This window comes from Leopardus geoffroyi, chromosome C1 (genome assembly GCF_018350155.1).
Source record: "Leopardus geoffroyi isolate Oge1 chromosome C1, O.geoffroyi_Oge1_pat1.0, whole genome shotgun sequence".
NCBI classification, from domain to species: domain Eukaryota; kingdom Metazoa; phylum Chordata; class Mammalia; order Carnivora; family Felidae; genus Leopardus; species Leopardus geoffroyi.
Window position 1 is genome coordinate 32,213,077 of NC_059328.1, and position 26,138 is coordinate 32,239,214.

Genomic DNA, 26,138 nt, shown 5'->3' on the forward strand with positions numbered 1-26,138 from the left:
AGAAGGGAGAGGTGTATACCGTGTAGCGGTCACCGGGAGGGGATGGACCATGGAGGTGGTGAGGCACGCGCTGGGACTCCTTGGGTGTATGGGCACAAGCTTGTGATCCGAGCACGAGTTGAGTTGAACGGGGTAAAGCATGCACCTGTAAGCTTGGGAGCAAGCGAGTGTGCGTGCGTCGGATTGCGAGCGCGTTCAAGCGCACGGGAAGGCGTGAGCAGAAGCGAACGTGCCTGGGTGTGGAAGGGGGAGGAATTCGAGGGTCAGCAAGCGGGGGCTTGTTCGTGGGCAGGAATGAACGTGGGAGCGGTAAGCAGGGTGAACGAGAGAGCAAGCGTGGGGGAGGGGTGGGGAGTGCGAGAGAGCTGGGGTCAAGGGAACCCTCAGGAGGGTGTGGTTTGGAGACACAAGCGAAGGGGCTTTTGCAGGGGGGGGGGGTGTGAGTGAGCCAGTGTGCGCCAGTGGGTGCCACTGTGTGCGTGGCGAGAGCAGGGGGGACGGTGTGAACTGGGACAAGGGAAGATATGTAGGAACAACAGCAGTGGTAAGAGAAAGAGCTAGCGTTTATTGAGCACTTACTCTGAGCCTGGGGCTGACATGTATGATGGTATTGAATTCTTTACATATCCTACGAAGTCGGTGCTGTGATGGTACTCATTTATAGATCAGGAAATAGTGCTTTGAGCAGTTAAGTAATTTGCCCATACTCTTAATCACTGTGTTAGACTGCCTCATAATGAATGTGTGAGCAGGGGCCAAGTTGTGAGTAAAGAATGAGTGTGTCTGTGGTAGGAGTGAGTTTGAGTGTGTGTGTGAGGCTGAGTGTGCCAGACGTGGGTCCCAGAGGAGCAGCAGCTGTGGACACTGGGCGGGGCAGGGGCCCGAGCAGAGCCTGAGTCAGTCGCCAGGGCATCTCTGCCAATCTGACTTCCCGGCCCCGCAGTGGCAGCCTGTGCCAGGGCCCCCAGCTAAGGGATCCTCCCAGCTCTGGTATGGCCCCCAGCAGGCCCCTCACACAGTGGGCTGGGCCGAGGCTGGAGGCTGGCAGGAGGCCTGCGTGGCCTCCAGGGTACCTGGGGGTCTGCCCCAGTATGGGCTCCCCAGGCAGGCAGGGCATATGAGAAGTGCGGGAGGGGGTCCAGCAGTGATTTCAGGCCTCTTGTGACTCTAAACAGAACCACCTGGAGGGTGTGTGTATGCACGCCGAGTGGGGGCAGCCAGTGGTTCCCATGCCCACCCCTGCCTTGGGGATGTGAGTCAGGCAGATGCCATGTCAGGCATTTGCAAGCTGGGCCTACTGCTACCCTGGGGTGGCGAGGAGGGGCCCCTCCAGCCCCACCCCACCCCCACCCTCACCCTTGGCCCAACTTCTCAGGACCTAAGCTGGAAGGAAGGAATTTTCGAGAGCCAGCTATCTCCCGTGGCCTGGGCCCGGCCCCCCCACTGCCCGGAGAACTTGGTAAGCAGTGGTCTCCAGCCTCTCCGACTGCAGAACCATCCTGGCTGGAGAGCTTGAGCTTCTGGTGCTGGCCATTCCATCCGGGCGAGTGACCTCCTCACTCTAGGCCTCAGTATCGTGACTGGCAAAAGAGAAATATTGTATTAAAGGGACATAAGGTGTTGCTGGCAGAGCAGCCAGTGGCGGGGGCAAGCAACAGAGATGGTGGTAGGAGCTAGAGTTAGACAAGGTGTTAGGATGAGCTGACACTTGAGCTGGGCTTTGAAGAATGGGAGAGTCTCCAGTGAGGTTCCTGGGGGGGAGAAAGGTGTTCTGGCAGAGGGGATACCCTGAGCAAAGGCTGGCAGGTACAGTGGTGGCTAGAAACCTAGCCTAGGACCCTGCAGGATGAGGTCGTGGACTCCCTCTCCTTTCTGAGGCCACATAATGATCTGATCAACATCTGACTCCTCCACTAGCCTGTGCAATAGGTACCTCATCTGTCTCTGTCACCTGCCACTCTTGTTGGAGTGGCCCGAACAGTGCCTGGTGCATTAAAAGTGCTCAATAAATACCAGTTAAATAAATGAGAAGCTTCTCCCCAAACAAGATGAACTTGGGGGCAAGTGCTTGTTCAACAGCCCCTGCAAGCGCCTCCAGAGGCTACAAAACAGTGGTTTGCAAAATGTGGTCCCGGGTGCATCACCTGGGAACTTGTTAGAAATGCAAAGTCTCGAGCTCCAACCCAAGCTTACTGGCCTGCAATGTTTTAACAAGCTCTCCAGGTTGATTCTGTTACATGTTAAACTTTGAGAACCAAGGCTCTAAAACTATGTCCACAGGTCCCCTAAGAGCCCCTGAAGAACCCATTTGCAGATGGAGAAGTTACAACTGTGGCCAAGCCTCGCCCCAAACTCAGATATTCTTGATCCCTTCCCTTTCCCCAGACCAGTCCAGGGTACAAAGGAGAGCTCGATCATTCGCCCTATCAGGTTTCGAAGATAGGAAACCCGGGGGTCTGGAAGCAGGGGGCGGGGCATTCCCCTCGGGAGTAGAAGGCGGGGCCAAGGGTTCTGAGCCCCGCCCCATCCCCGTTGCCCCGGGAAACCCCGGGTTGTAACAATAACCCGCTGACGCGCTTCTGGGAGGGATCCTGCCGAGTCCGTGGGCGGGACAGCTGGGCTGCGGACCAATGAGAGAGCTCGGGCCCCGCCCCCGCGCCCCCTCCCCCAGCGCTGAGCAGGGGGCGGGGTCGCTCCCGCCGCTCCTCCCCTGCTCCGTAGGCGGCGCTGTTGCGTGCGGGGGCTGCGACGGGGTCGCCCTGAGCCGGGAGCCCCGCGCCTCAACCCCCAGCCCACGGGCGGGGCACGCGGGAAGGCCGAGGATTCCGTGGCCGCGGGCGGGCACGCCCCGCCCTCTCCCGCGCCGGGCCCGCCCCCTCCCCGTCCCCCGCCCATCCCGAGGTGCAGCCGGCGCTGAGCGCGGCAGGCGCGGGAGCTGGCGCTGGAGCCGGAGCGGCGGCGGCGGCGGCGGCGGCGGCATTCACGGGGCGGCGGCGGCGGCGGCGCGGGCTCCGGCACGGGCTCGGGCTCCGGCATGGTGCAATCCGGCCTCGTCCCGGGAGAGCGGGGCCCGCGTGCGGGGCCGGCGCCGGGGGAGCGGCGGCAGCGACGGTGGCGGTGGTGGCTGCAGGCGCAAGCAGGCGGCAGGTGCTAGAAGCGGGGCTGAGCGAGGTGTGTGCCCGCTGGGCTCCGGGGCCGCCGCTCCCTCGCTGCCCCCATCTTTCCCTCTCTTCGGGATTCCCAGCGTGTCCAGCCCCCTGTCTCCGCGCCCCGGCCCATGGCGCCCCGCGGTTGAGCCGGCGCCGCCAGGGACCCCTCCCGCGGGCCTCCCCGGGGCGCGCAGATCCCGGAGCCGCCCGCCCACCCTCCGCGGAGTCTCCCTCCCTTCCTCGCCCGAGCCGGGCGGGACCATGGCTGCTAAGCTGCGAGCGCATCAGGTGGACGTGGACCCGGACTTCGCGCCGCAGAGCCGGCCGCGCTCGTGTACCTGGCCCCTGCCGCAGCCCGACTTGGCCGGCGACGAGGACGGAGCGCTGGGTTCAGGGGTGTCTGAGGGCGCCGAGGACTGCGGGCCGGAGCGCCGGGCTACGGCCCCGGCGATGGCCCCAGCGCCGCCGCTGGGCGCGGAGGTCGGACCGCTGCGGAAAGCGAAGAGCTCCCGGCGGAACGCGTGGGGGAACCTGTCCTACGCCGACCTCATCACCAAAGCCATCGAGAGCGCCCCGGACAAGCGACTCACGCTCTCCCAGATCTACGACTGGATGGTCCGTTACGTGCCCTACTTCAAGGATAAAGGCGACAGCAACAGCTCGGCGGGCTGGAAGGTGGGAGCGTCCGGCTGGGGAGGGGGGCTGGGGTCGCCGGCTGGGGACTCTAGGTGCGTCCGGATTCCCAGTGAGCCGTCGGGAGGGAGGCCCCGGGGCACCCCTTGGGGTCACGGAGTGTGTGCCCAGGGAGTGGGGCTGGCCGGCAGACAGGCGGGGGCGTGCTGGGAGCAGCTGTGTGCGTGCTCTCGATGCAGGGTGGGAGGTCTGGTGAGGTGACAAGGGACTGCTACTTTGAAGCACCCCCGAGGGACACCCCCACCCCATCCTTGGCAGCAGAGCAGAGGAACCCATTTCCAGGCCTCGGGTATTAGGGGGCCCCCTCTTCACCCCCACGAGTTTGCTTTGTGTGTTACTCTTGTTTTACCCTCTCCACCCAGGGCACCCTCCTTAAAGAGCCAGAGTAATGATTTGGGGCCAGCCCCTGCTGTCCCCCCAAATCTTTCCCACTGTCCTCCCTGGAGCTGGCTCCAGGGTAAGGAAGGAGTGCCACCCTGAGCCCACAGTTCTTCCTGTGGTGTCAGGAGTTCACCCTAGGGCACCAGCCAGCCTGGGGTGGGGAGCTGGTCAGGTGAGCTGGGATCTGACCTCTCCACAGGGCAGCTGCTCTTCCCCCTTGCCTGGGTCAGCATGGTGATGACCTCTGCTGGTGTGAGGGCAGGGTATTGAGGACTGGGGATCTGTCCCTGCCCACCCCAGGCTGTCTTCCACTCTCCTAGCTTTCCCAGCCCAGATGGATTGGGAGGGGAGGGGAGGGGCAGGGGCACCCCAGGAAGGCCTCCGTGCCATCCAGTGGAAAGGGGGGAGCCATCTTGGGAAAGGACAAGGGCTTGACTGGATTGTGGCCTCCAGACCCTCCTCTGGCCGTCTTGTCCAGGAATGGGGATAGTTGGTGCCTTTGCAGAAGGAGGAGGTTGCAGGGGCTGTGCCTAAGGCCTCTGAGCTGTTAGGCCTCCTGTGGGAGAGGGGTCTCTGCAAGGGGGGCTTGCCTAGATGGAGGGAGGGAGCTGTGCCTAGTGGTGGCTGCAGACAGGGTCAGGGGAAGGAGGTGTGCCAGAGGAGGAGGAGGCCTGTGGACGTGGACAGCTCTGGTTGCCCAGTGGCTGCCTCGTAGGGGCCACAGTGCTCTGACCTGGGGGCGCGTGACTCTCAGGCTTCGTGCTGGCTGCTTCTCTGTCTCTCTCTGACCACTATGGGGGTAGAGGCACAGGTTGGAGGCACTCACGCGAGTCTCCCTCCACACCCTCTCTCCAGTCCCCTTGGTCTCAGACCCCACCAGAACACTTATTCCTCCTAAGTGGGCACTGCTTTTGGGTTTTGCAGCTTTGCTCCCACCTCCCTCCCTGTCCCCATGCATTGTCCCACTGTTCACTTCTCCCTGTAGATTTCCTGTCCTCAAGAGCATAGCGTTTGGATGCCTCTTCCAGGAAGCCTTCCCTGACCCCTTTTAGCTAGCTAAGGACTCCCTCTTCTCTGGCCCTCTCCCCGCCTGTCACAGGGCTCAGTCTTTTGTGTCTTGTTTCATTTCCCTTCCCCACACCCCCTTTAGAAGACAGTGGCAGTGTGGGAGCAATCTCTGTGCCCACAGCAGCCAGCGTAGAGCCTGGCACTGGGGAGCCGTCAGTGCTTATCTGGTGAGAGTGTGAGGAAATGGGTGGCTGGTGCAGAAGATACTGAGGCTGGGGAGGGTACTGTGGGCCAGAGTAAGCTAGGAGGGCTTCTTGTAGGAGGTGGAACTCCGCTTGAGCTTGATGGATGAGGGCTGGTGGGGGACGCTGGCAAGAGGAGACATGGGACTGGATGCTGGGGGAGAGCTGAAGTTCATGCAGGGTCTCGGGGTCAAGCCCCGTGCCAGGCACCTCCGGGCATCGTGTCCGGTGTCTCCTTTAGTGCCCTCAGCAGTCCCTGAGGTGGGTTTTACTGTCACCATTTACAGAGCTGGGCGCTGAGGCGCAGAGTGGAGGAGTGAACTGCCCAAGGTCACACAGTCGGTAGATGGGAAAGCTGGACTCCAATCCAGGTGTGTCTCCCTCCGAGGCCCCATAGAGTCTCTGGAATAGTGTCCTGCTGGCACTGGGTGTGGGAGGGGGACCCAGATGGCTTTTGAACAGGGGCAGGTCTAAATCCTAGAATGGGACTGGGAATGTGCTTGGAGATATAACATAGTCCCATGAGTTCATTTCTCAGGCGGTGTGACTGAGGCCCCGGAAGGGGACGGAACTCTTTAGGTTGCTGGTGAGCGGCAGGCCTTGGATGACGGCCCAGGTCGCCTGCCTACCCACTGGAAGTGGTTTCCACTGCACCACGGTGCTGAGGACACACTGGTCATCCCTGCACCTGGCTCAGGAAGGAAGGAGCCCTGGCAGGCGGGTCCTGAGCTGGGGCATGGGAGAGGGAGCCTGAGGCTTGGGCTTGTGACCCAGGCCCTGGCCGAGACCACCCAGGCACTGGATGAGGGCTGTTCAGGGGGCCTCTGGCCTTTCCCATCTCATTCCCTCAGTGGCTGCCCTCGTTCTGCCCCACCCCCCATCCTTTTCCTCCTCTCATTCCTGCTCCCCACCCCACCCCACCCCATTCCCATTCAGTCCCTCCAGGAAGCCAGTGGAGGGATAATCCCCAGTCCTGGGGCCAGTCTGTGCTTAGCAAGGCTTCTGTACACCTCAGGTGCCAGGCCTGGGGCTGGGGCCCATTGTTTCTTCCTCCCTCCCCTCCCCCACATAGGTGTTGCACCTGAATCCTTGGGGTGTACCAAACCCTGTATTAGATGGAGGATGGGGGACCAAAGGGGAAGGCATCAGGCCTGCCTTCAGGATGCATCAGGGCTCCACACCCAGGCTGTGTATTTTACAGAGGCAGGAAGGGCTGGGGATGGGGGCAGGGGTGCAGGGAGGGCAGGTTAGACCCCCTGGGAGCCCAGGCAAACCCTCACAGAGAAGGTGGCACTTGATCCGGGCTGTCTTCATTGGGGGGCAGAATTTGGGAGAAAGTCTCTCCAGGGATGTTGACTGCATACGCAAAGGCAAGGAGGTAGAACTGTACTAGACCATTGGGCGGGCCAGGCCAGAACCAGTAGCTCCTAGGGATGGATGGAAGGTGGCACAGGAAAGGCAGAGTGGGCCAGATCAGGAAGGGCCCACATGCTTGGCCTTTGCCCTGTGGTCCCACCTCTGATGTGGGGAGGTAGTCAAAGGTGCTGAGGAAGAAACAGGAGGAGGCAAGATCAGCAGCAGGTGCCAGGACCCCCAACAAGCTGAAGCCTGCAGAGAGGCTCGGCTTGGTGCTGGAGACCCCACCGAAGAGGCTGATAGTGTTTCCCTCCGGGTGGAGGGTCTCCAGGCCCTGGGTGAGGGCTTGGACAGGAGGTCCTCCTCCCTCTGCAGTGTCCTAGAAGTGTGTTTGTCAGACAACCAGGTAGAGCCTCCCACTTCTCGGATGCTCCAGCCCCATCTTCCCTGGTGCACAACTCCTCCAGGAAGCCTTCCAGGCTGCTATGGGTCCTGGTGCTCCTTCCATTTAGTGGCCCCTGGAGTTGTTCTTCCTGCTCTTGTGTTTCCTGGCTGCCAGCTCCCCTGAGAGCTCCCAGGCCAGGCCTGGGTCCCTCCCATTCCAGTCCCCAGGCTTGATGGGGGAGGAGAACAGTGGATGGGGACTTCCCTTTTCCCTCAGGGCCTGGAGCTGCCCTGTGGTTGGGGGATGGGGTCTTGAGGGGTGGTGCTACCCCCATCTGGCCGAGGCTGGCCAGTAGGTCTTAGGTGGGGTGGAAGGAGGGACCGATGGAGAGACCTCTGGGAGAGGGGTCCTGTTACAGCCAGGCTGAGCAGTAGTTGTGAGTGCAGAGGGCTCCCGCTTCTCGCCTCCTTCCAGCTTGCTCCAGCGGGGCTCCCTCCTCCTTCTTTGTCCTCCGGGGATCCCCAGCCCCAAGGGCTGGTGGGGGTGCGGGAGGAGGCGGTGTGAGCCCCGGTTGGGGGGTGTCCTCACCCCCCGCACTGCACGAGCTGGGGGCTGGCAGCTGCCCGCCTCCTGGGCACGAGCCCGTGCCAGCCGCTCCTGGCACAGTTGCTGGCACGCCCGGCAGACTCCCACGGCCACCTGCTCACACCCACCCACGAGCGCTGGCGCGCTGCGGGCCCTTCCGGCTTCCCGGGCCTCCCGGCGCCCCTCCCCCGCCGCCCGGCTCCGGAGCCCCCACCCCAGTCCTCTGCTCCCCGCCGGCCCCCTCGCTCCCCGCCAGCCCCTGGGCCCGGCCCCCTCCCTGCGCAACTTGGGGAGCTCTGGAGTCTGGGTTGCGGGGAGGCCCCCTGGGTTGCCGCGGGGAGAAGGGGGGACGCGGAGACAGACAGACAGACAGACGGACAGACAGGGTGAGGGCCCCGCCTGCCACCTGGCGCCGCTCCAGCGGGACGATGGCGGGCAGCGCCGTGCCAGGCGGTAATTGCAGACAGACTAATTTAAAGAGATGAGACGGTTATTTTTAACTCGTGTTAAGGTAATGAACGGCGCGGGGGGTTTGCGGGTTCGAAAGTTCAGCGCCCCCCAGCCCCCACTTTCTGCGGGTTGGGGCCCCCCTCTCTGCACACACCCTAAGGACTCCAGCTTGGGGACTGACTGGAGTTGGGGGCCTCTGCCAGAGACGGGGCGGACTGAGAGGGCCAGGAAAGAGGCGCCCCCTAGTCCAGCGCAGATCCGTTCACATTCTGGCCACCATGTTTCCAGAGGCACTAGCATCCCTGTATGCCAGGGGGAGAAGTGACTTGCCCTGGGGTCACGTCCCTAGGAAGTGTCCGGCCTGGGAATTGAACCCCTTTCTGACCCCCAAACTCAAGCCTTTTCTGTGCCATTGGGGCTGGAGGAGGGGGCTCGTGTTTGGATCTTGAAAGGGTGCAGGCTCGTTCCCGGCAATCCACAGTCATGTCTTTGAGCGCAGTTGGTAGTGGCCACCGCACAGGGTCCTGGGGGTTGTGGAACCCCCCTCTGTCTGGGTCCTCCGAGGAGTAGGGATGGGTGGTCATGAGCTAGGTGTGGATATGAGCTTCTGGGATAGGACGTACTGGCTATAGCAGGGGAGCCCCCTCCTCACCTCACTGTCTCTACCTGTGGGAGGCTCACCAGCAGCCCCTCCCTATTTGCAGCCTATGAGCTTGCCTCCCAGCTTGGGGGTGGGTACACATGCCCCCCCCCCCCACCTTCCACCTCCAAATCAGACTTCAGGTCTCTAGGGAAGGTGGGGAGTCATGGAACCCAACACTACTTTCCAAGCCTCCTTCCCCAGCTCCGTCCCCTTCTCACACACCCCTGGTGACTGAGTGGCTGCCCTCTGGGACTGCCCATTGTATTGCAAGACAGGTCTTAAAGTTGTTAGCACTTCCTTCCTTCTCCTGGCAGTGGTCCAACCCCCTGGAGCATCACTTGTGTCCTGGTATATTAGTTCAGCTGCTTGGGGTCAGCTGGAGCTGTGGAGTCGGAACTGCTGAGGGGTGGACAGAGCATCCACAGAGCACCCGTGAGGGAATGTGATCCAGTGTGTGAGCTGGAGCAAAGCTCTTCCCCATTCTGGTCCTTGGTGTTCTCTTGCGTGTCCAAAGGGCCTTAACTGGATCCCTGGTTCTTTCAGGCTGCAACTGACACAGTCGGGTTCTAGGAGCCATGAGGGGTTAGTTGGGACCCAGGGCACAAAGCACTGATAGGATTTCTCATGGGTGCAAGCATATGATTGATTACAGGTGTGGGTGGACTTGAACTTGGGATTCCTGCTTGGGGACGCCTCCCCTGCCCCTGGCAGTACCCAGGTGGCAAACATTGGACACAATGAACGGAGCGCGCATGGCAGTCTCAGCGGGCCCCCGGAGCAGGCAGATGGGGGGTGCAGGGTGCTGGGTGGGCATTAGCTAAGGCTCTGGGCCCTGGGTAGGGTGCTCAGGGGGACAGCTGGATCTGGAGCGCCCCCCTTCCTCCTGGCACCCTGGTTACCATGGAAACCAACTCCTGTTTGGGAGGGTTTGGCTGTTTGCTGCCTCTCCCCACCCCCCAACCCATATGTGGAGGTGGGAGGGGGGCCAGGTGGTGTGTGGGGGAGGGGCCTCCCACACCCTCCCCCTGGGGCCTCCCTCTTTGCAGAGAAACCTTTCTGGTCTCTAAAGAGGGGTGCCTCTTGTGGGAAGGGGAACAAGAATTAACGTCTGGGTGCTAGGCAGTTGGGCACTTCGCATACATTCTCTTTTTATATCGTCTCTGGATCCTGCCAGATATGTGTTAATAGCCCCATTTTGCAGTTGAGGAAATGGAGGCCAAGAAAGGTGAAGTCACTTGGCCAGGGCAGCATAGCTGGGATGAGGCCGAGCCTGGATTTAGACACAGACCTGTCTGTGTTCCCCCTTGTGCTCTGCAGCCTCAGCCCCACACACCCTAGTGCTCCTGTGCCCCGAGGCTCACTCATGCTCCAGAACCCTCTGGGGCTCCTCAGTTCCCTTGCGAGCCAACCAAGCTCAAACTGCTCTGTTTGGACCCCTGGGCCCTCAGCTGGCCTTGGCCAGGCCCTGCCCACCCTCCTGCTTTCCCTGCTGCCTACGATCTCAGGACACCTTTGCATTTGCCACTTTCACACCCCATACCTGCTGCCGTTGTCAAATGCTCATCGAGGGAGCTACTGACTCATGGACTGATCCCTTGTGACACCCTTCAGAAACTAGGCTGGGTGCTTGGGTGGATTGAATACAGGCCCACCTCTCAGGTGATTCTGGAACCCACTACATCTCTCTGAGAATTCCTACCTTAAATCCTTCATTGTTGGCAAACGTGGTTGATGATCCGAGTCACCTGGAAGTTTTTAAATAAATAATACAGGTTTCTAGTCCTAGTTCAGTGGCTCTGATTCTAACAGGTCTGTCTAGTGACGGACCAGATCCTGAGCCAGTGCCTCGGGTGGTAGTGTCCCGAGCTCCTGCTTGTACCTCCCTTCTGCTCCCAGTGTCGACCAGCTTCTTCTCCAAGCAGGCGGCCCAGGTGCAGCCCCCTCCTCTCCTCGCTTTTTTGTTTCCTCCAGAGAATTGAGAGCCATGCAGTCAGGTCCAAGGGACTGACTCCACAGCCCCGACACCTTCCCCCTCGCTTAGGAATCACACTGCATAGACACAGCTGGAGAGGATGAAACAAGCAGCCGGGGCTGACACCCTGTGCCACTGGGAGCCTTTGGCTACAGGAGGGGAGGATGCATGTTGGTGTAAATTCTCGGCAAGCCTCTGGAACTGGACCAGTGAGGAGCTGAAAGTCACAGCCGCTGTTCTCTGATAGCTCCCTATGTGTACCGTGCCGGGTTGTTCCCACAGGGCCCAGTCCAGGGGCCTTAGCATGACACTCAAGGCCTTGGCCCCCTGGTCCCAGTCAGTCTCTCCAGCCACATCACTCCGACCTCCCACCTTCTGACCCTCGAATTAGCCACACTGAACTCTTCTAGCCGGGGATTCAACCGCCATGTGCCATTACACATGCTTTCGTCTAATTCTCACAGCACCCTGTGAAGCTGGTACTGTGACTCTACCGGTTTTGCAGAGGAGGAAACTAAGTCTAGAGAAAGAAGGTGGCTTTCACTGTATCCTGCTGTAAGTGACAGAAATGAAATTCCCCAGGGCTAACATCTCCCTAGCCCAGAGTGCTGGCCAGGCCTGTCCAAGCTGATCACGCCCTCCCTGGGGGATGACTCCAGGGGTACCTGGCTCCCTTTCTCAGACAGAGCTCCCTGAGGGCAAGCCCCGAGCTGCCCAATGTGGTGTTTTCTCCCCACTCCCCACTCCATTTGCAAGCCCAAGGCTGCTGACAGCTTCCTCCATTCACCTTAACTACAGGTGTAAGCCACCCAAGACAGTGCTGCTCAGAGGAACCAGACTGGCTCCCTGACCTAGAGTGGCCCACAGGTCAAACTGGGGAGGTAAGATGAGGACTGCTGAATTTGATTCAGGATAAAGATGGCTCAGGGTCATGAGGGAAGGCCACATAATGAGCCCTGGGTATTCGGAGAATACCAGATATTGTCTGGGGAACCAGACAAAGGAGGTCAAACCCTCCTTTAGGAGCCCCATGGGGTCCGGTTCTGTTGGTCAGAGCACAGCAGGACTCAAAGCTAGGGAAGCAAGCTGGGCTCTAAAGGAGAGCAGTCTTGAATATCAAGCCAGGGAGCTGGCACTCCACGCTGGGGAGTGATACAGGCAGAGAGATCATTCGAGGATGGCGTGGACAGGGGGAAAGACTGGCTTGGGCACCCAGTGTGGGCCTGGTACTGGGGTCCAGGGGAGAAGATGAGCCTGAGACGGTAGAGGCCCAAAGAATCCAAGAAGCAGGCCTGAGGTCCCTTAAGGATCTTAGAAGTGAGACAGGGTGGTGTGCTTATAGGAGTCTTGGAGGCAGTGGGCAGGAGCGGAACCTGGCCCTGGGTGGCCTTGGGCAACTGAGCCTCAGTTTTCTCCTCTACAGAGTGGGATAATGATAGGACTTATGCCCGAGCAGATGTCATTACTGCTATACGTTGCTCTGAGAAAGGAAAGGAATCCCTTCCCCACTGCTGTGTAGGGCGGGGATCCTGGGCCCTGATCCTTGAGAGACACTGACTGGTGCGAGCGTATGTGTGTGCTGGGGGCCAGTGGTCCTTCCTCTGATGCCTCCCTTTCTGTCCGGAGGTGTCGGCTATTCAGGATAAGCTTCAACCTGCCCCCACTTGACCCACTGCTTTCTGGCCTGCAGAGCTTTCCTCGGGGCTTGGGAGGGAAGCAGGCAGGTTTTAGGCTCTGTATTTTCACAGATGAAGGCAGTGAACCCAGGGCTGCCTGCCCCTGGACACGGGCTTCTCTTTGCCCACTGGGGAGGCTGTGTGACCTTGGGCATGGCCCTTCCCTCTCTGGCTCTCTGGCTCTCTGGCTCTCTCCCATTCAGAGATCCGAATTCCCCTCCCCCAACACTCTGGGATGCTGTGTTGCCTCCTCCACCCCGTCTGTCCCCTCCCCCTGTCCTCTGCTGGCCTTGCCTTCTCTGTAACCTGAGCTGGGGCTGTGGGGGAAGGGGGCTTGCCCTCTGCCAGAGGCACCTGCCAGCAGAGCAGATGTGAGGGGATGGAGGCCCCCTCCCCCCAGGGGATCTCAGGCTCTTAGCCCAGCTAGGCTGGGGCTGGGGCATGCAGCCCTCAGCACACCCAGCCCTGGCCTCTGGCCTCTACACCCAGAGCTTACCCTGGGCACTTGCTCATTTTCCAGTGGACGTTCATGCTCCAACGTGTCCCGCAAAGACCTCTCAGTATCCAGAAGACAGATGGCAGATGAGGGCTGGTGCCCCGGTCTGGGTGGGCTGCCTTGGGCTCCTGGAGCCCCTTGGCATGGGGACAGAGGGCCAAGGGCAGCCCCTGGGGGAGAGGCCAGTGTCTGTGCGGGTGGCCGTGCCCCTGGGAGAGCAGATGGTTCTCTTGGCGTTGTGCCCACTCTTCCTCTTCCCCCCCTAGGAGCCAGCCTACAGGGCTGGGGCACAGCTGCTGGGCCCTCCCCAGAGCTGGGCCCAGGGCAGGGCTGGGTGAGGTCACCGCAGCTGCTCCCAGGGCCTGGGGCAGGGCTGTAGGGAGGTGCTGCCTACAGAGGGGACAGGGCTCAGATTGAGGAGAGATAGGGAGAGGCCTGAATGGCTTTGCATCTAGGGATCCCCATCAGTCTTAGACGAGGGAGGCAAGAGTCTGCGGAGGAGTTGATGAGCCAGCATGGACAGCAACCCCCTCCCTCCCGCTCCTACCCCAGGCCCACCTGGGAGCTTCTACCTGGCCTGGGCGCCTCCTTAGAGGCATCTCAGGGTGGGAGGAAGAACAGGGGCCCTGGGTGTGAATTCCTGCAGCATCACTTATACCACGTGACCTTGGGCAGCTCCAGGTGTCTCTCGAAGCCTCAGTTTCTCATCTGTGAAATAGGCACACTGAACCAACACAGAGGCTTGTTAAAAAGACAGTAAGATTTTAAGCGTTGTGGCAGCATGGCACGTAGCACACGATGAATGTTCAGTAAATGGTGGTTTCTCTCCTCCCTTACTTTGCTCAATTCTCCCGAGGGTCCCAGAAGCGCTGAGGAAGAGCAGGGAGGGGGCAGAGGCAGCTAGAGCTGGCGGGGAAAGCAGGGGTGAGGAGGAGGAGGCGAGGCCTGGAGCTCTGGCCTGAGGTTTTGCTGAACAGCAACAGCACAGAATTGCCAGGTCTGAGCGGTTCACAGCCGCTGAGAGCTCCGTCCTGTGTGTTGACTTACTATGAGCCAGGGGTTGCTCCGCAAAGTTCAAGTAGCGAGGCCAACTCATACACACTCGCACTCTGGTTGGTAGTTCTGTTTCTCTGCAGTGGCGCTGAGGTAGGAGCGGCTACCTTTGGGACTTGCAGAGGGAACGGGAAAGATGTCACAGAGCTTGCCTTGACGGAGCAGCAGGAACCAGCCCAGCAGAGACAGAAGGAGGGGCAGAGGGAACAGGAGTGCGCAGAGACATGGCGGTGTCCGACCTCCAGGGGGGCTGGGGCCCAGGGGGCCTGAAGGGAATGCGGGTGGTGAGGCGGGAGAGCCTCAGAGGGCCCGTGTATGTCAGTCTGGAGTTGGACCCAAGCCCACAAGTGATGAGAAGCCATGGGCTTTTGGGTAGAGGTGGGCCTCGACTTCTGCTGCTGGTTTGCTTGTACCGGGCTTGGCGTATGGGCTCCGCTATCTCTGGGGTAGGCGTGGGGGATGTCTTGGGACCTCATGCCTTGCGTTCGACATTTTGCTCCTCCTGGCCCCTGGCTGCCCACTGCTGTTCCACCGCTGACCCCAAGCCCAAGCATCCACCTGTTGACACCTGTAGCCCTGATGCCCCCGCCACCTGCCCTCCTCCGCCACAGACCCTGCTACCGAGGATTTGCACACGGCCTCAGGCCTCTCCAAGTCATCCCGTTCAGCCTGGAAGCCTGTCCGCGCCGAACACCCCAGCTTCAGCCCAGGTGGCAGAGCAAGTGACCCTCAGAGAGACTGTGACTCCAAGACAGGCGTGTGTTGCTGGCCAGCCCGGGGCCCCGGAGTGGGGTGTGGGATAAAGGTTGGGACGGGGGCTGCTCCCAGGGCTCTGAGTCAGGGAGGGGATGAGATTCTTGACAGATAGGTTCTCTTCCAGGTCCCAGCCCTCCCTGTGAATATCACGATTGTCACCCTCTTTTTTAGGGGAGGCCCAAGGTCCCATGAATGAAGTTGGGATTCCCACTCTGCTCCCCACCTTTCTTCATGCAGGAAGGAGGGGGAGGGCAAATGTGAGTCATGGAGGGGGCCAGAGAACTCACACGGCCCCAGGAAGGCACTCAAGGGAGGAGCTGGAGCTGGAGCTGGATGGTCATCACCATTGGGTAGGCAAGGTCCGCTTCCTGAGCGAAGGGCTGAGCTAAAGCTGGGACAGTGATGAAACCTGGAGAGATGTCCAGACCTGGCTTTGGGATTGGACGGATGGACATGAGACCTAAGACTAAACCCTGGCATTGCCCAGATGTCAGGAAGGCCAGGAGGTAGCATGGGACTCGTGGTGGGTGGGGGACATAAGACTTGGGTCTCCTGCCTGACGAAATCCAGGAAGCTTGGGCTTGAGAACCAAAGCGGGGATGGCCATTGGGGTGGGCAGCAGGACAGTGTCCCTGCCAGGTGGGGGAGGGCATGGGAAGAGCCCTGGCTTTGGAATCCAACAGCCCTGAGACCCGGACCTGGCTCCATAACTTCTCAGTTTTGTGGCCCCAGGAGTCATTGAGCCCTTAACCCTCCTGAGCGCAGTTTCCCCGCTTTGTAACATAGCGGTACCTATTGGCAGAGTGGTTATCAGGCTTGAAAGAAGAAATGTATCTAAAGAAGCCAGCCTGGGTCTGGCACGTGGTAGGTAATGGTAATGCCCTTCTCCTGCCTTGGTATTTGAAGCACGTGTCGGTGGTGTGCTAGAGCTGGCTTGCATGGGCTTATAAGAGCCAGTCCTGCACACTTTTCCCAGTTCTATAGTCAGTGATGTCATGCTGGCAGCTTAAAGTTGGCTGCGATGGGAATATCCATGCCGCAGAAATCAGCAAAAGCTACAAATCAAATCGGGTGGGATCTTTTCTCTACTGGAGAGCTGGAGGAAGTCAATCCTGTGGGCCCTTTTTAGCCCGAGAGGGGCTAAATGGAAAGTGGCTGGGCAGAGCAACCTAGGACTCAAGGTCTGCGGACCCTGTAGGGCCGGTGGAGATCGGACATAGTCATAGCACCAGGCAGCCCTCTGTAGGCAGGGGACAGGGACATTGCCACATTCTCCCTACCCTCCCCCCGCCTGCCACCGTCCTGGGGCTCTGGCAGGCTCTGGCTTGGAGGAGGAACAACGGATGGGGTGAGCTATCAGAGAATGGAGCTGTACTGGGAGGAGAAATGAGGTTGTAGTGGAAGATAAACGAGGTTGTACTGTCAGGGAATGAGGTGGTACTTGGAGGCAAGGTGAGGCTGCATTATTAGATAAATGAGGTTGTACTGTCAGGGGATGAAGAGTACTTGTAGGAGAGATGACGTCCTGCTGGGCCAGTCGGGTTGCACCGTCAGAGAACACAGCCCACCACAGGCAGAAGGAGAGACTCCGGCTTGGAGGATAAATGAGGGTGTCCCGCTGGATAAATGAGGGGGCCCGTCAGGTGAATGGAGTGCTGTTAGCAAATGAGGTTGTACTCGCTGGATAAATGGGACTGGTGTGCTGGATAAATGGGGTTGTGCCGTCAGATGAATGCATTACTGCTCGTGGGCGAAGGGTGTCCTGGGAACAGATGAGGGTGTCCCGCTGGATAGATGAGCTGCCACCACCAAATGGATCAGACCCTGTCCGTGAGGGAGGCACCGTCAGCAAGGACAAGGTTGTTCTCTTCCCACTGGAGTGTCTTCTGGCCCGGGTGGGACAGGCTCTGAGAAACCTTGGCCGAAGCAAGCCCTGGATCACTCCAGTCTATCTGGGCAGCAGAAGGGAGCAGGATGGGGGCTGGGGAGGGCAGCCGCACGTTCACCTTGCAAGGCCTTCTTCAAGTCTCTCGGAAGCCCTTATCCTTCTCTGCAGTTCCCCCTGGATCGTACTGCTCCCGACTTGTTCCATCCCATGCTTGTCTCTCGTCCTGTGCTCCCTTCTCTCAGCCCAGTTTGGGGAAGTCCCTCTCATGTGCCAGCTACTCTGTGCAGTTTCCTTTCGTTCTGCCTGCAACACGGTGTTAACCCCCCTTTACATGTCAAACACATGGGGTATGGTACAAAATGGACAAAAATCCCTCATGAAACTTATATTCTAATGTGAGGGGAACCAGACGATAAGTCAGTACAGGGGCGCCTGGGTGGCTCAGTGGGTTAAGCGTCCAACTCTTGATCTTAGCTCGGGTCATGATCTCACAGTCTGTGAGTTCGAGCCCTCCTTCGGGCTGTGTACTGACAGTGCAGAGCCTGCTTGGGATTCTTTCTCTCCCTCTCTCTGCATCTCTCTCTCTCTCTCTCAAAATAAGTAAAAAAGATTAAAAAAATAGTAAGTACAGAGTATAAATTATACATTAAAAAAAATTTTTTTTAACATTTATTTATTGTTGAGAGAGAGAGCACAAGCAGGGGAGGAGCAGAGAGAGAGAGAGGGAGACACAGAATCCGAAGCAGGCTCCAGGCTCTGAGCTGTCAGCACAGAGCCCGACATGGGGCTCGAACCCATGAACCGTGAGGTCATGACCTGAGCCGAAGTCGGACGCTTAACCGAGTGAGCCACCCAGGTGCCCCCAAATTATACATTTATATGATTGATATATGAACTTATTAATGTACAGATATATATATATATATATATATATATATATATAAATTATTAATTTAGAAAGTGACCATTGCTTTAGAAAAAAAATTTAGAGCAGGTAAGGGAGCCAAGAAATGGCAGGGAAGAGGAGCAAATGGTAAGAGTGGTCAGGATGGGCCTCACGACAAAAGATGGTATCTGAACACAGACTCGGAAGAGAGGAGAGATTGATGTGGGTGTCTGGGTGAACGGTTTTCCCCTGAGACAGAGGCCCCAGGGTGGGATTGTGCCTAGCAGGTTCAGGGAATAGGAGGGAGGGATCAAGCGGGACAGTGTTAGGGGAGGAGTCTGAGGGGTCACGGAAGGTCTTGGCAAGGTCAAGGTGGGTTATGGCAAGGCCTTTGTTCTTTACTCTGAGATGGGGGGGGCGGGCATCAGAGGGCTCTGGGCAGCACTGGACGTGATCCAAGTTATATAAGGGATCACTGTGACTGCTGGGTGGTGGAGGGCTTTAGGGAAGCTAGGGTGCAAGCAGGTTGCTGTTTGAGGAAATAGAGGTTCAAAGCACCTTGCCCCAGAGTTGCACTGCCATGGAGCCCAAACTGGAATCCAGACCCAACACCAGAGGCCATGGACTTTACCCTGCATCAGCCTCCTCTCCCAGGTGGGTGAAACCCCAGGGGACCAGCCGCCCTAGCCCGGGCTCTGAGGGAGAGTGGGATGGGCATGGATGTAACCCACTGTCCCTTCCCTCTGCCCCGTGATGGCCTCCCTCCTGCTAACCTGCCCCAGGCCTGCGTGGAGGTGCGGGAGGTGTGAGGCCCCAGAAGCCAGGCCCAGCTCTGGGCACAGGGGAGCCCGGGCATGCCGGGGCTGTGGCTGTGGTGGCGGGTTGCTAGGTGACTCCAAGAGGGAGCCCTGGTTACTGCTGCCTGGCAGAGGCGCCTCCCTCCTCTGCCGCCCTCACCTCCTCTGTGGCCTCTGGCCTCCCAGGAGGCCTTGTGGATGAGTCGTGATCTGTGCTCGCCACTGGATCTCGGCTGAGAGCTCTGACTGGTACCAGGTGGCTGGGCCCTGAGGAGCCAGATGGGGCTTCAGGACTGGGACTTCCTCAGGGGCCACAGCCCTGGTGCACACCTGGTACCCAGCTCCACAGTCAGAGGGCTAGTCCTTGCCCAGCCCTGAGCCACCTCCCTGGGTGACCTTGAGCGAGGTACGGCAGCCCTCTAGGCCTCAACTGCCCCATCTGGCCTGCAGAATCCCCTCCACAGGGGCCTGGTTTTCGGGGAGAGGGCCAGGGGTGCTGAGCCGGCCTAGCTCCAGGCAGCCCATCCCGCTCCCTGGTGGCTTGAGTGTGTAACACTCAGTTTTGCATTAGATTCCCTATACCAACAGAGTTCCCCTACTTACAAAAAAGGAAAAAAAAAAAAGTTTGAAAGCCTCTGGACTGGATGATTTCAAGAACTTGCAGTGTCGACAGTTGACACAGCTCATCGGTGGCCAGGTGGGGGAACAGGCCCGGAGAGAAGGACAGGCTTGCCCAGGTGTGAGGCTTGGGGGAGTGGAAAGAGCACCATGCTGGGGGCCAGGAGGCCTGTGCTCAAATCCCTGCTCTGCGACCGGGTCCTGGGCAACCTCGGGCAAGTCCTTTCTTCTCTCTGGGTTGGACCAGCAACGGTTTCAGACTGGAGCTCAAGCCCCCAGGGGTACCTGGCCAGGCACGGAACAGAGTGGGGAAGGGTGCAAAGCTTCATAGGCCCAGAGCATATGCTCTTGATACAGATAATCTAAAACATTATTTTTATATTCACGAAACTTAGATGCATTACGAAGTACAATGCAAAATCCCCCTGAATGCTAGAAATGGAAGCACAAGGCTTAATAGGAAATTTTGACCTTGCAACGTGCCCCCAGTCCTCCCCTGCTGCCAGCTTCTAGGGATAGTTTACATGGAAAGTTTGAGAAGCACTAGAGTACTGGCTTCCTAAGATTCTTTGGAAATTCCCTGACTTGTTTCCCTCTCCGGTGGTGGAATGTGATGGCCTTTAGTCTCAAAGTGAGACTAACCCGAAATCCACACCTGGCTCTGCCATTTGAACTGTGTGACTGGCAGCTTACTTAGCCTCTCTGAGCCTTACTTTCCTCATCTTGAGATAGGGATCACAATCCCGGACTTGGATGGAGTTTGATAGAATACGTGAGATAAAGTGCTTATAACACCTAGGGCTGAACAAGCAGGTACTGAGTAGGTGCCAGCACTTGGCAATGTCCTTCCTTCTCTCCTGCTGCCAGCACTCAGAACCAGGCCGGCACATAGTGACATTGATCATTGATAAAGAGTTGTGTTCCCTGACCAACCTCCAGCTGGAGAGGCTAGGAGGTGGAGCCTCTGGTAAGCCAGACAGTCCTGTGGGGAGAACTGAGGCCCCTGAGGCCTCTGAACACAGGTGTGGAGGAGGGGCTAGGGAGCCAGGTGTAAGGGCAGGAGTGGGAAGGGGGTATCTACTTAAGGGAGCACCATTCCCTGGGGGTCTAGTTCCCCTCTTCTCAGGGCCCCAGGGGAAGCCAGGCAGGGCAACGCTGAGAGGGGCCTTGGAGTTGTCACCTCCCACGACCGGAAAGTGCCAGCGATAGAGAGCTGGGGTGGGCGTGGGGGGCAGGGCTTGAAGGGTCAGGTCAGTACCTAGAACTGGGGTGAGAGTGGAAGTATATCCTGGGTGACAGGAAGGACCCCTCCTTAGGGAGACTGATGGGAAGGAGGCAGGAGGGAGGGCCCTCACCCGTCAGTGGTTACGGGGCTGGGCAGAAAAATGAATTACGATTAGGTCCATGAACTGGCTAGATCTGGGTAGTACCTGGCATTGCTGCCTGTGGGATCCTGGGCAAAATTACATCATGCCTCTGGGCCTCTGTTCCCTGGTACAGTGACATGGGGTAATGCCAGCTTCCCAGACTTGTTGGTGCCTACCACAGTTATACTCAGGACACGATATTAAGGAGGTAGAGACAGAGCAGGTCGGTTGGGTGATCTAAGAGTGTGGTCTTCTGGCCAGAGTGAGGGCTTTAACCAATGTTTACGAGCACCTGGTGCATTCACCGATCGGTTCGCACACACATGACCTCAGGTAGTGATTTTACAGCTTTCTGAGCTTTCATTTCACTGAATGGTGCCCATTTTTGCCAGAGTAGTTCACTGAGGCCCTGAGGCTCATAGAGATTGAGTCAGTAGCCCATGGTCACGTAGCTAGGTGGCCGAAAAGAGCTAGGCGTCCCGCCCAGCTCTTCTGATAGCCAAGCCCATGCTGTTTCCACGGCAGTGCCTGAATCTGGAGGTCAAGGCCACTAGCTGATAGGCCCCCAGGCTCAGCATAAGTTCTACTCCTTCAGATGCCTCTGGGGAGCCAGGTCATTGGAGCTATGGCCCCCTCCCCACCTTCTTTGCAAAAGCGGGCCATGACATAGGGAGCACTAGAGGCTGGCACAGCAGAAATTTAGAAGAGAGGGTGTGCAGGGTGGCAGAGGTAGAGCCCAGGGAGGTACCCAAAAGGGCTGTGTAGCCTCGGACAAGCCACTTCAACTCTCTGAGCCTTGATCTTCTTGTTATAAACGGGGATTATGCCACTTGATTCGTGGGGACTTTGTGAAGCTTCCACCAGGAAGGGGCTTTTGGGAGCAGAGTTACTGTGCGTCAGGTGGTCAGGAAGGGAGGGTGGGCTGGCAAGCTGGGCTGGCCTGAAGGTGGGCACTGTGTAGAGGGGGGCTCTGAGGTCCCCAGGGCTGATGGATGTGCTCTGAGGAGCTTGCTGGGATCCAAGACTTCTAAGGGTTCACAGGAGCTCACAAGAGTTGGGGGAAATTTTGGAAGAGTTTCGGGCCCATACCCACCTTAGAGACCCCCAGCGTATTCTGCTTTCCCTGGCCAGGCCCTCCCAGCAAAGGGTTAACAGTCTTCTCTACCTGCAGTTGCATTTTAAAGACACGAAATTAAAGCAGGTAATTTATTCTCCCCACACACGAAAGAGCAATTAGTTCTAAACAGGGCTTAATCAGTCACCGCGAGATTGATTTCTGGAGCCCTGGGTTTTCGGGCTCCTGGCGCCATGCCAGGCTGGGGAGGGAGGGGGCAGACAAATGAGCCGCGGAGGCATGAGCCCTTACATAATCTGCTGGGGGGCCCTGGCAGCCTGGCTAGCCCCAGGCGGGGCGGGGCTAAGCTGGGGAGAGGGGGCCCTGCTTCAGCTCCTTGAGAGTAGCCCTCAGGGTTCGGCCAGGCCTCCTGGGAAAAGGCCAGGCCCAAAGCTCCAGCCCCACCCTCTGGGCAGTGGAAGGGGGGCGGTTCTGGGGTAGAAAAGGTGGGTATTCCTGTCCAACCTGGTACTTACACCTGTTCTCCCACACACACCCCCCACCCCCACCCCCGACCCCATCCACCCTTCATTTCTGTTTGCTCCCACTGCCCGTTCTGGCCCTTCTACTTCCTCTCTCGCTTTTCTATTTTCTCCCCCTCCTCTTTTCCATCACTTCCTCCTCTTTTCCCATGGTCTCCTTGCATCCCACTCCCCCACCCATGTCCTTGTCTCTGGCCACAGAACTCCATCCGGCACAACCTGTCGCTGCACACCCGTTTCATCCGCGTGCAGAACGAGGGCACGGGCAAGAGCTCCTGGTGGATGCTGAACCCCGAGGGCGGAAAGACAGGCAAGACCCCGCGGCGGAGAGCCGTGTCCATGGACAACGGGGCCAAGTTCCTGCGCATTAAGGGCAAGGCGAGCAAGAAGAAGCAGCTGCAGGCACCTGAGCGAAGCCCCGATGACAGTCCCCCAGGCGCGCCAGCCCCAGGGCCCGTGCCTGCCGCTGCCAAGTGGGCCACCAGCCCGGCCTCGCACGCCAGCGATGACTACGAGGCGTGGGCCGACTTCCGCGGCGGCGGGAGACCTCTGCTCGGGGAAGCGGCCGAATTGGAGGACGACGAGGCCCTGGAGGCCCTGGCGCCGTCGTCCCCGCTCATGTACCCGAGCCCGGCGAGCGCGCTGTCGCCCGCGCTAGGTGCGCGCTGCCCCGGGGAGCTGCCCCGCCTGGCCGAGCTGGGGGGCCCGCTGGGCCTGCACGCGGGCGGCGCGGGGCTGCCCGAGGCCCTGCTGGACGGCGCGCAGGACGCGTACGGGCCGCGGGCCCGGGCGGGGACGCCCGCCTACTTTGGCGGCTGCAAGAGCGGCGCCTACGGCGGGGGCGGGGGCTTCGGGCCTCCGGCGCTGGGCGCGCTGCGCCGCCTGCCCATGCAGACCATCCAGGAGAACAAGCAGGCCAGCTTCGCGCCGGCCGCCGCGCCCTTCCGCCCGGGGGCGCTGCCCGCGCTGCTGCCGCCGCCGCCCGCGCCCAGGCCCGGCCCGGTGCTGGGCGCGCCCGGGGAGCTGGCGCTGGCGGGAGCGGCCGCCGCCTACCCTGGCAAGGGCGCGGCCCCGTACGCGCCGCCGGTGCCCTCGCGCAGTGCCTTAGCCCACCCCATCAGCCTTATGACGCTGCCCGGCGAGGCGGGCGCCGCGGGCCTGGCGCCGCCGAGCCACGCGGCCGCCTTCGGGGCCCCGCCCGGTGGCCTCCTGCTGGACGCGCTGCCAGGGCCGTATGCGGCCGCTGCCGCCGGGCCGCTGGGGGCCGCGCCCGACCGCTTCCCGGCCGACCTGGACCTCGACATGTTCAGCGGGAGCCTCGAGTGCGACGTCGAGTCCATCATCCTCAACGACTTCATGGACAGCGACGAAATGGACTTCAACTTCGACTCGGCCCTGCCTCCGCCGCCGCCCGGCCTGGCCGGGGCCCCGCCCCCCAACCAGAGCTGGGTGCCGGGCTGAGGGCCGCCTTCCCTCGCCCCCGGGCGCCCCGCCCCGCCCCCAAGGGGCTTCTGTCTTCCCGTCCTGATCCCCTGGGCCCCATCCCCATTCCAGCTTCACGGGGTGGGGTGGGGTGGGGGGATCCGGGAGGCAGCCCCAGGTCTGCTAGAGAAGTCCCTCAGAAGTTTACCCCTGAGGGAAGTGGTAAGGAGGGGCTGGGGCACCTGCCATTCGTGCCCAAACTCCTGAGACCTGCTCCACCTCCCTCCTGGGGCAGGAAGCCTGGGCGGAGCGGAATTTCGGGCTGGGTGGGAGTGGGGACCAGCCAGGCGGGCTGCTCTGGTCGGCGATGCCAACCGGGAGATGTGGCACGGGGCCAGAGGCGGTCTGAATCTTCGTTTCATTTGTGAGGGCCGCGACGGATAGCCCACCCCAAACTCCAATCTGATTCCCAACTCACACCTTCCCACTGGTCTTAGCCCCACCCACCCAAGCCAGGAACCCCCTCCCGAAAACACCCACACCTACCTATTGGCTGTTCACCCTGAGCTGTTTCCCTTTAGCCCTAAGCCACCCTTAGAGCCCCCATACCCATGATTCAGCCCCTCCCTCCTATCCCTGCAGGCCCTAACTTCTCCTCTCCTCTCCTCTCAGGTTGGAGTCAACCCCCCCCCCCCACTTCCCCCTGCCCCCAGTACTGGTCTCAGCCTCTCCAGCAGGTCTCAGCTCCGGATCCACCCCCCAAACCAACACCCCTTTCTCCGTTCCAGTCCTGCCTCCTCTCCCGTATTTATAAGTGTCCGGTCGGGGCGGGCTGTGGGCGCGGCGTCCCCGGCGCATATCGTAGGCAGTGTACCGTGGCCGTGCCGTCAGCGTGTGCGTGTGCGTGTGTGCCGTGTCGAGGCCGTGTAGAGTGCATTGTACAGCATATTTTCATGAATAAAATTGTTTTAAATATTTCCCGCGCCTTGGGCTAGCAGGGGTGGTGGTGGCAAAGGAGGATAATTGGCAGGAATCGTTGCGGGAGGGGGGTTGTCCCTGTGCCTGAGCCCCTATTGTGGTTTTGTGTCTCAGTATATGTCAGCGTTCACTGATGCCTGTCTGCTCAACACACATTGGTTAAGCGCCTACTGAGTTCTGGACGCTGGCGATGTGCCTGTGTGGAGCTCTGCACCTGTTTGTGTGAACATATGCATGCAGGAAGTTTCTGGTTTGGGGAAATTCTGTCCTGAATACATAAGCCTGAGAGGTTGGGAGAGAAGGCACAGATATTCATTGAGAACCTGTTCGTGTCGGGTCCTGCATTAGGTATGATTTTTGTTCCCATTGTACAGATGAGAGAAGAGGACCCGAGAGGGAGAATGGTTTGGGAAGGCCTGTTGGGATAATGGAAGGGAGGCCTTTGGAGGCACGCAGACTTCTCTTTGAATCCGCTCCGTGCCACTCGATGCCACTCCATGCTCGGTGACCATGAGCAAGTTTTCAACCTCTGTAGCCTTACTTTCCTGGTCTAGACCACAGGGAGTAACATCCCAGAAGGTGGATTTCAGCTGAGGAGGAAATGAGGAAGGTATGTAAAGTGCTCAGCCCTGCACTCATTCATTCATCCATCCATAGAAGCTTCCGTGGGCATCTTTATTTTTTACTTTTCCCTCACTTCCCCATAGTGAGCGCCTTTAAGTGCCAAGGTCTTGCACCGAGCATTGGGACTGCCAGAGAGAGCATCATAGGCACAATGTCTGCCCTCAAGTAACTTAGAGGCTCAAGGGGACACAAGTGAGGAAACAGGAGATTATCGATCAGAGCTGTGAGGAATGGAGGAGACAGGCTGTGCGAATGAATGACCCTGCCGCACCTGTCCCGGGCTTGAGGCATTGGGAGGTACCTGGAGGGGGTGCTGTCTCAGCTGAGCCTTGAAGAGTGAGTTGGCATTGGGAAGGGAAGGGATTCAGACAGAGAGGGAATGGCATGTTCAAAGGCCCAGAGTCGAGATCACGTGGGTTCCAGAACCAAAACCAGTTTAGTGTGGCCAAAGCTCCGAGATGGAGAGATTACTGATGCCGGAGAGGCAGATGGGCCAGAAGAGGGAGAGGATCAGTGACCGGGCCAGCGGTGCTGTTGGTGACTCAAACCAGGAGGGATTGGGGAGGGCAGTGGGGGGAGAAGGGGAAAGGATGAGTTCCCATAAGTTTTGGATAGAGAATCATTGGGACTGGTTTGGGATTGGACACGGGGTGAGGGAGAGGGAAGAGTGAAGAGGTGTCTGGTTAGTCTAGTTGGGTACTGGACAGACAGGGCCATTCCCTGAGAATCGAGGCAGGAGGAGCCCAGGGGAAGGTGGCATGCCCAGCCTCAGACAGGCTCCATCTGAGTTAGATTCTATGGAAGCCTTGGGATTTGGGAGGGTTGTTCAGCACTATGTCCACTGTGTGAATGGCAGTCCCTGGCACTGGGCAACATGGTGGCCTGGGGATGTTCAGCTGGATCGTGGAGTCAGAAACCCCGGAGAGGGAAGAATCAAGAGCACAGAGGTTGTCACGGAGGTGTTAGGAGTGGCTTGGGGGATGGTGCTGAGTGGGAAGAGCAGGGCGGCCCCAGGGCTGCTCCAGGGAACACCTAAGAACACATTGGCACAGGAGGAGGAACCTACTGGCTGAGAAGAAGCAGCTGAAAGGAAGAGAAGGAGGAAACCCAGGACACT

At 59.4% G+C, this 26,138-nt stretch overlaps 1 protein-coding gene across 1 annotated transcript; it reads left to right on the top strand.

Annotated features, from left to right (window-relative positions):
- Positions 1-2,758: 2,758 nt before the first annotated feature.
- Positions 2,759-24,396, top strand: FOXO6 (forkhead box O6). The gene is made up of 2 exons (XM_045476887.1): positions 2,759-3,824; positions 22,199-24,396. The coding sequence occupies exons 1-2, from the start codon at positions 3,411-3,413 to the stop codon at positions 23,456-23,458; spliced, it is 1,674 nt and encodes a 557-aa protein (XP_045332843.1). The 5' UTR covers positions 2,759-3,410; the 3' UTR covers positions 23,459-24,396.
- Positions 24,397-26,138: the final 1,742 nt, after the last annotated feature.

Coding starts and splice junctions, on each gene's coding strand:
- FOXO6 (XM_045476887.1), top strand. CDS start 3,411: ATGGCTGCTAAGCTGCGAGCGCATCAGGTGGACGTGGACCCGGACTTC. Junction 3,825..22,198: donor ACAGCTCGGCGGGCTGGAAG/GTGGGAGCGTCC, acceptor CTCTGGCCACAG/AACTCCATCCGGCACAACCT.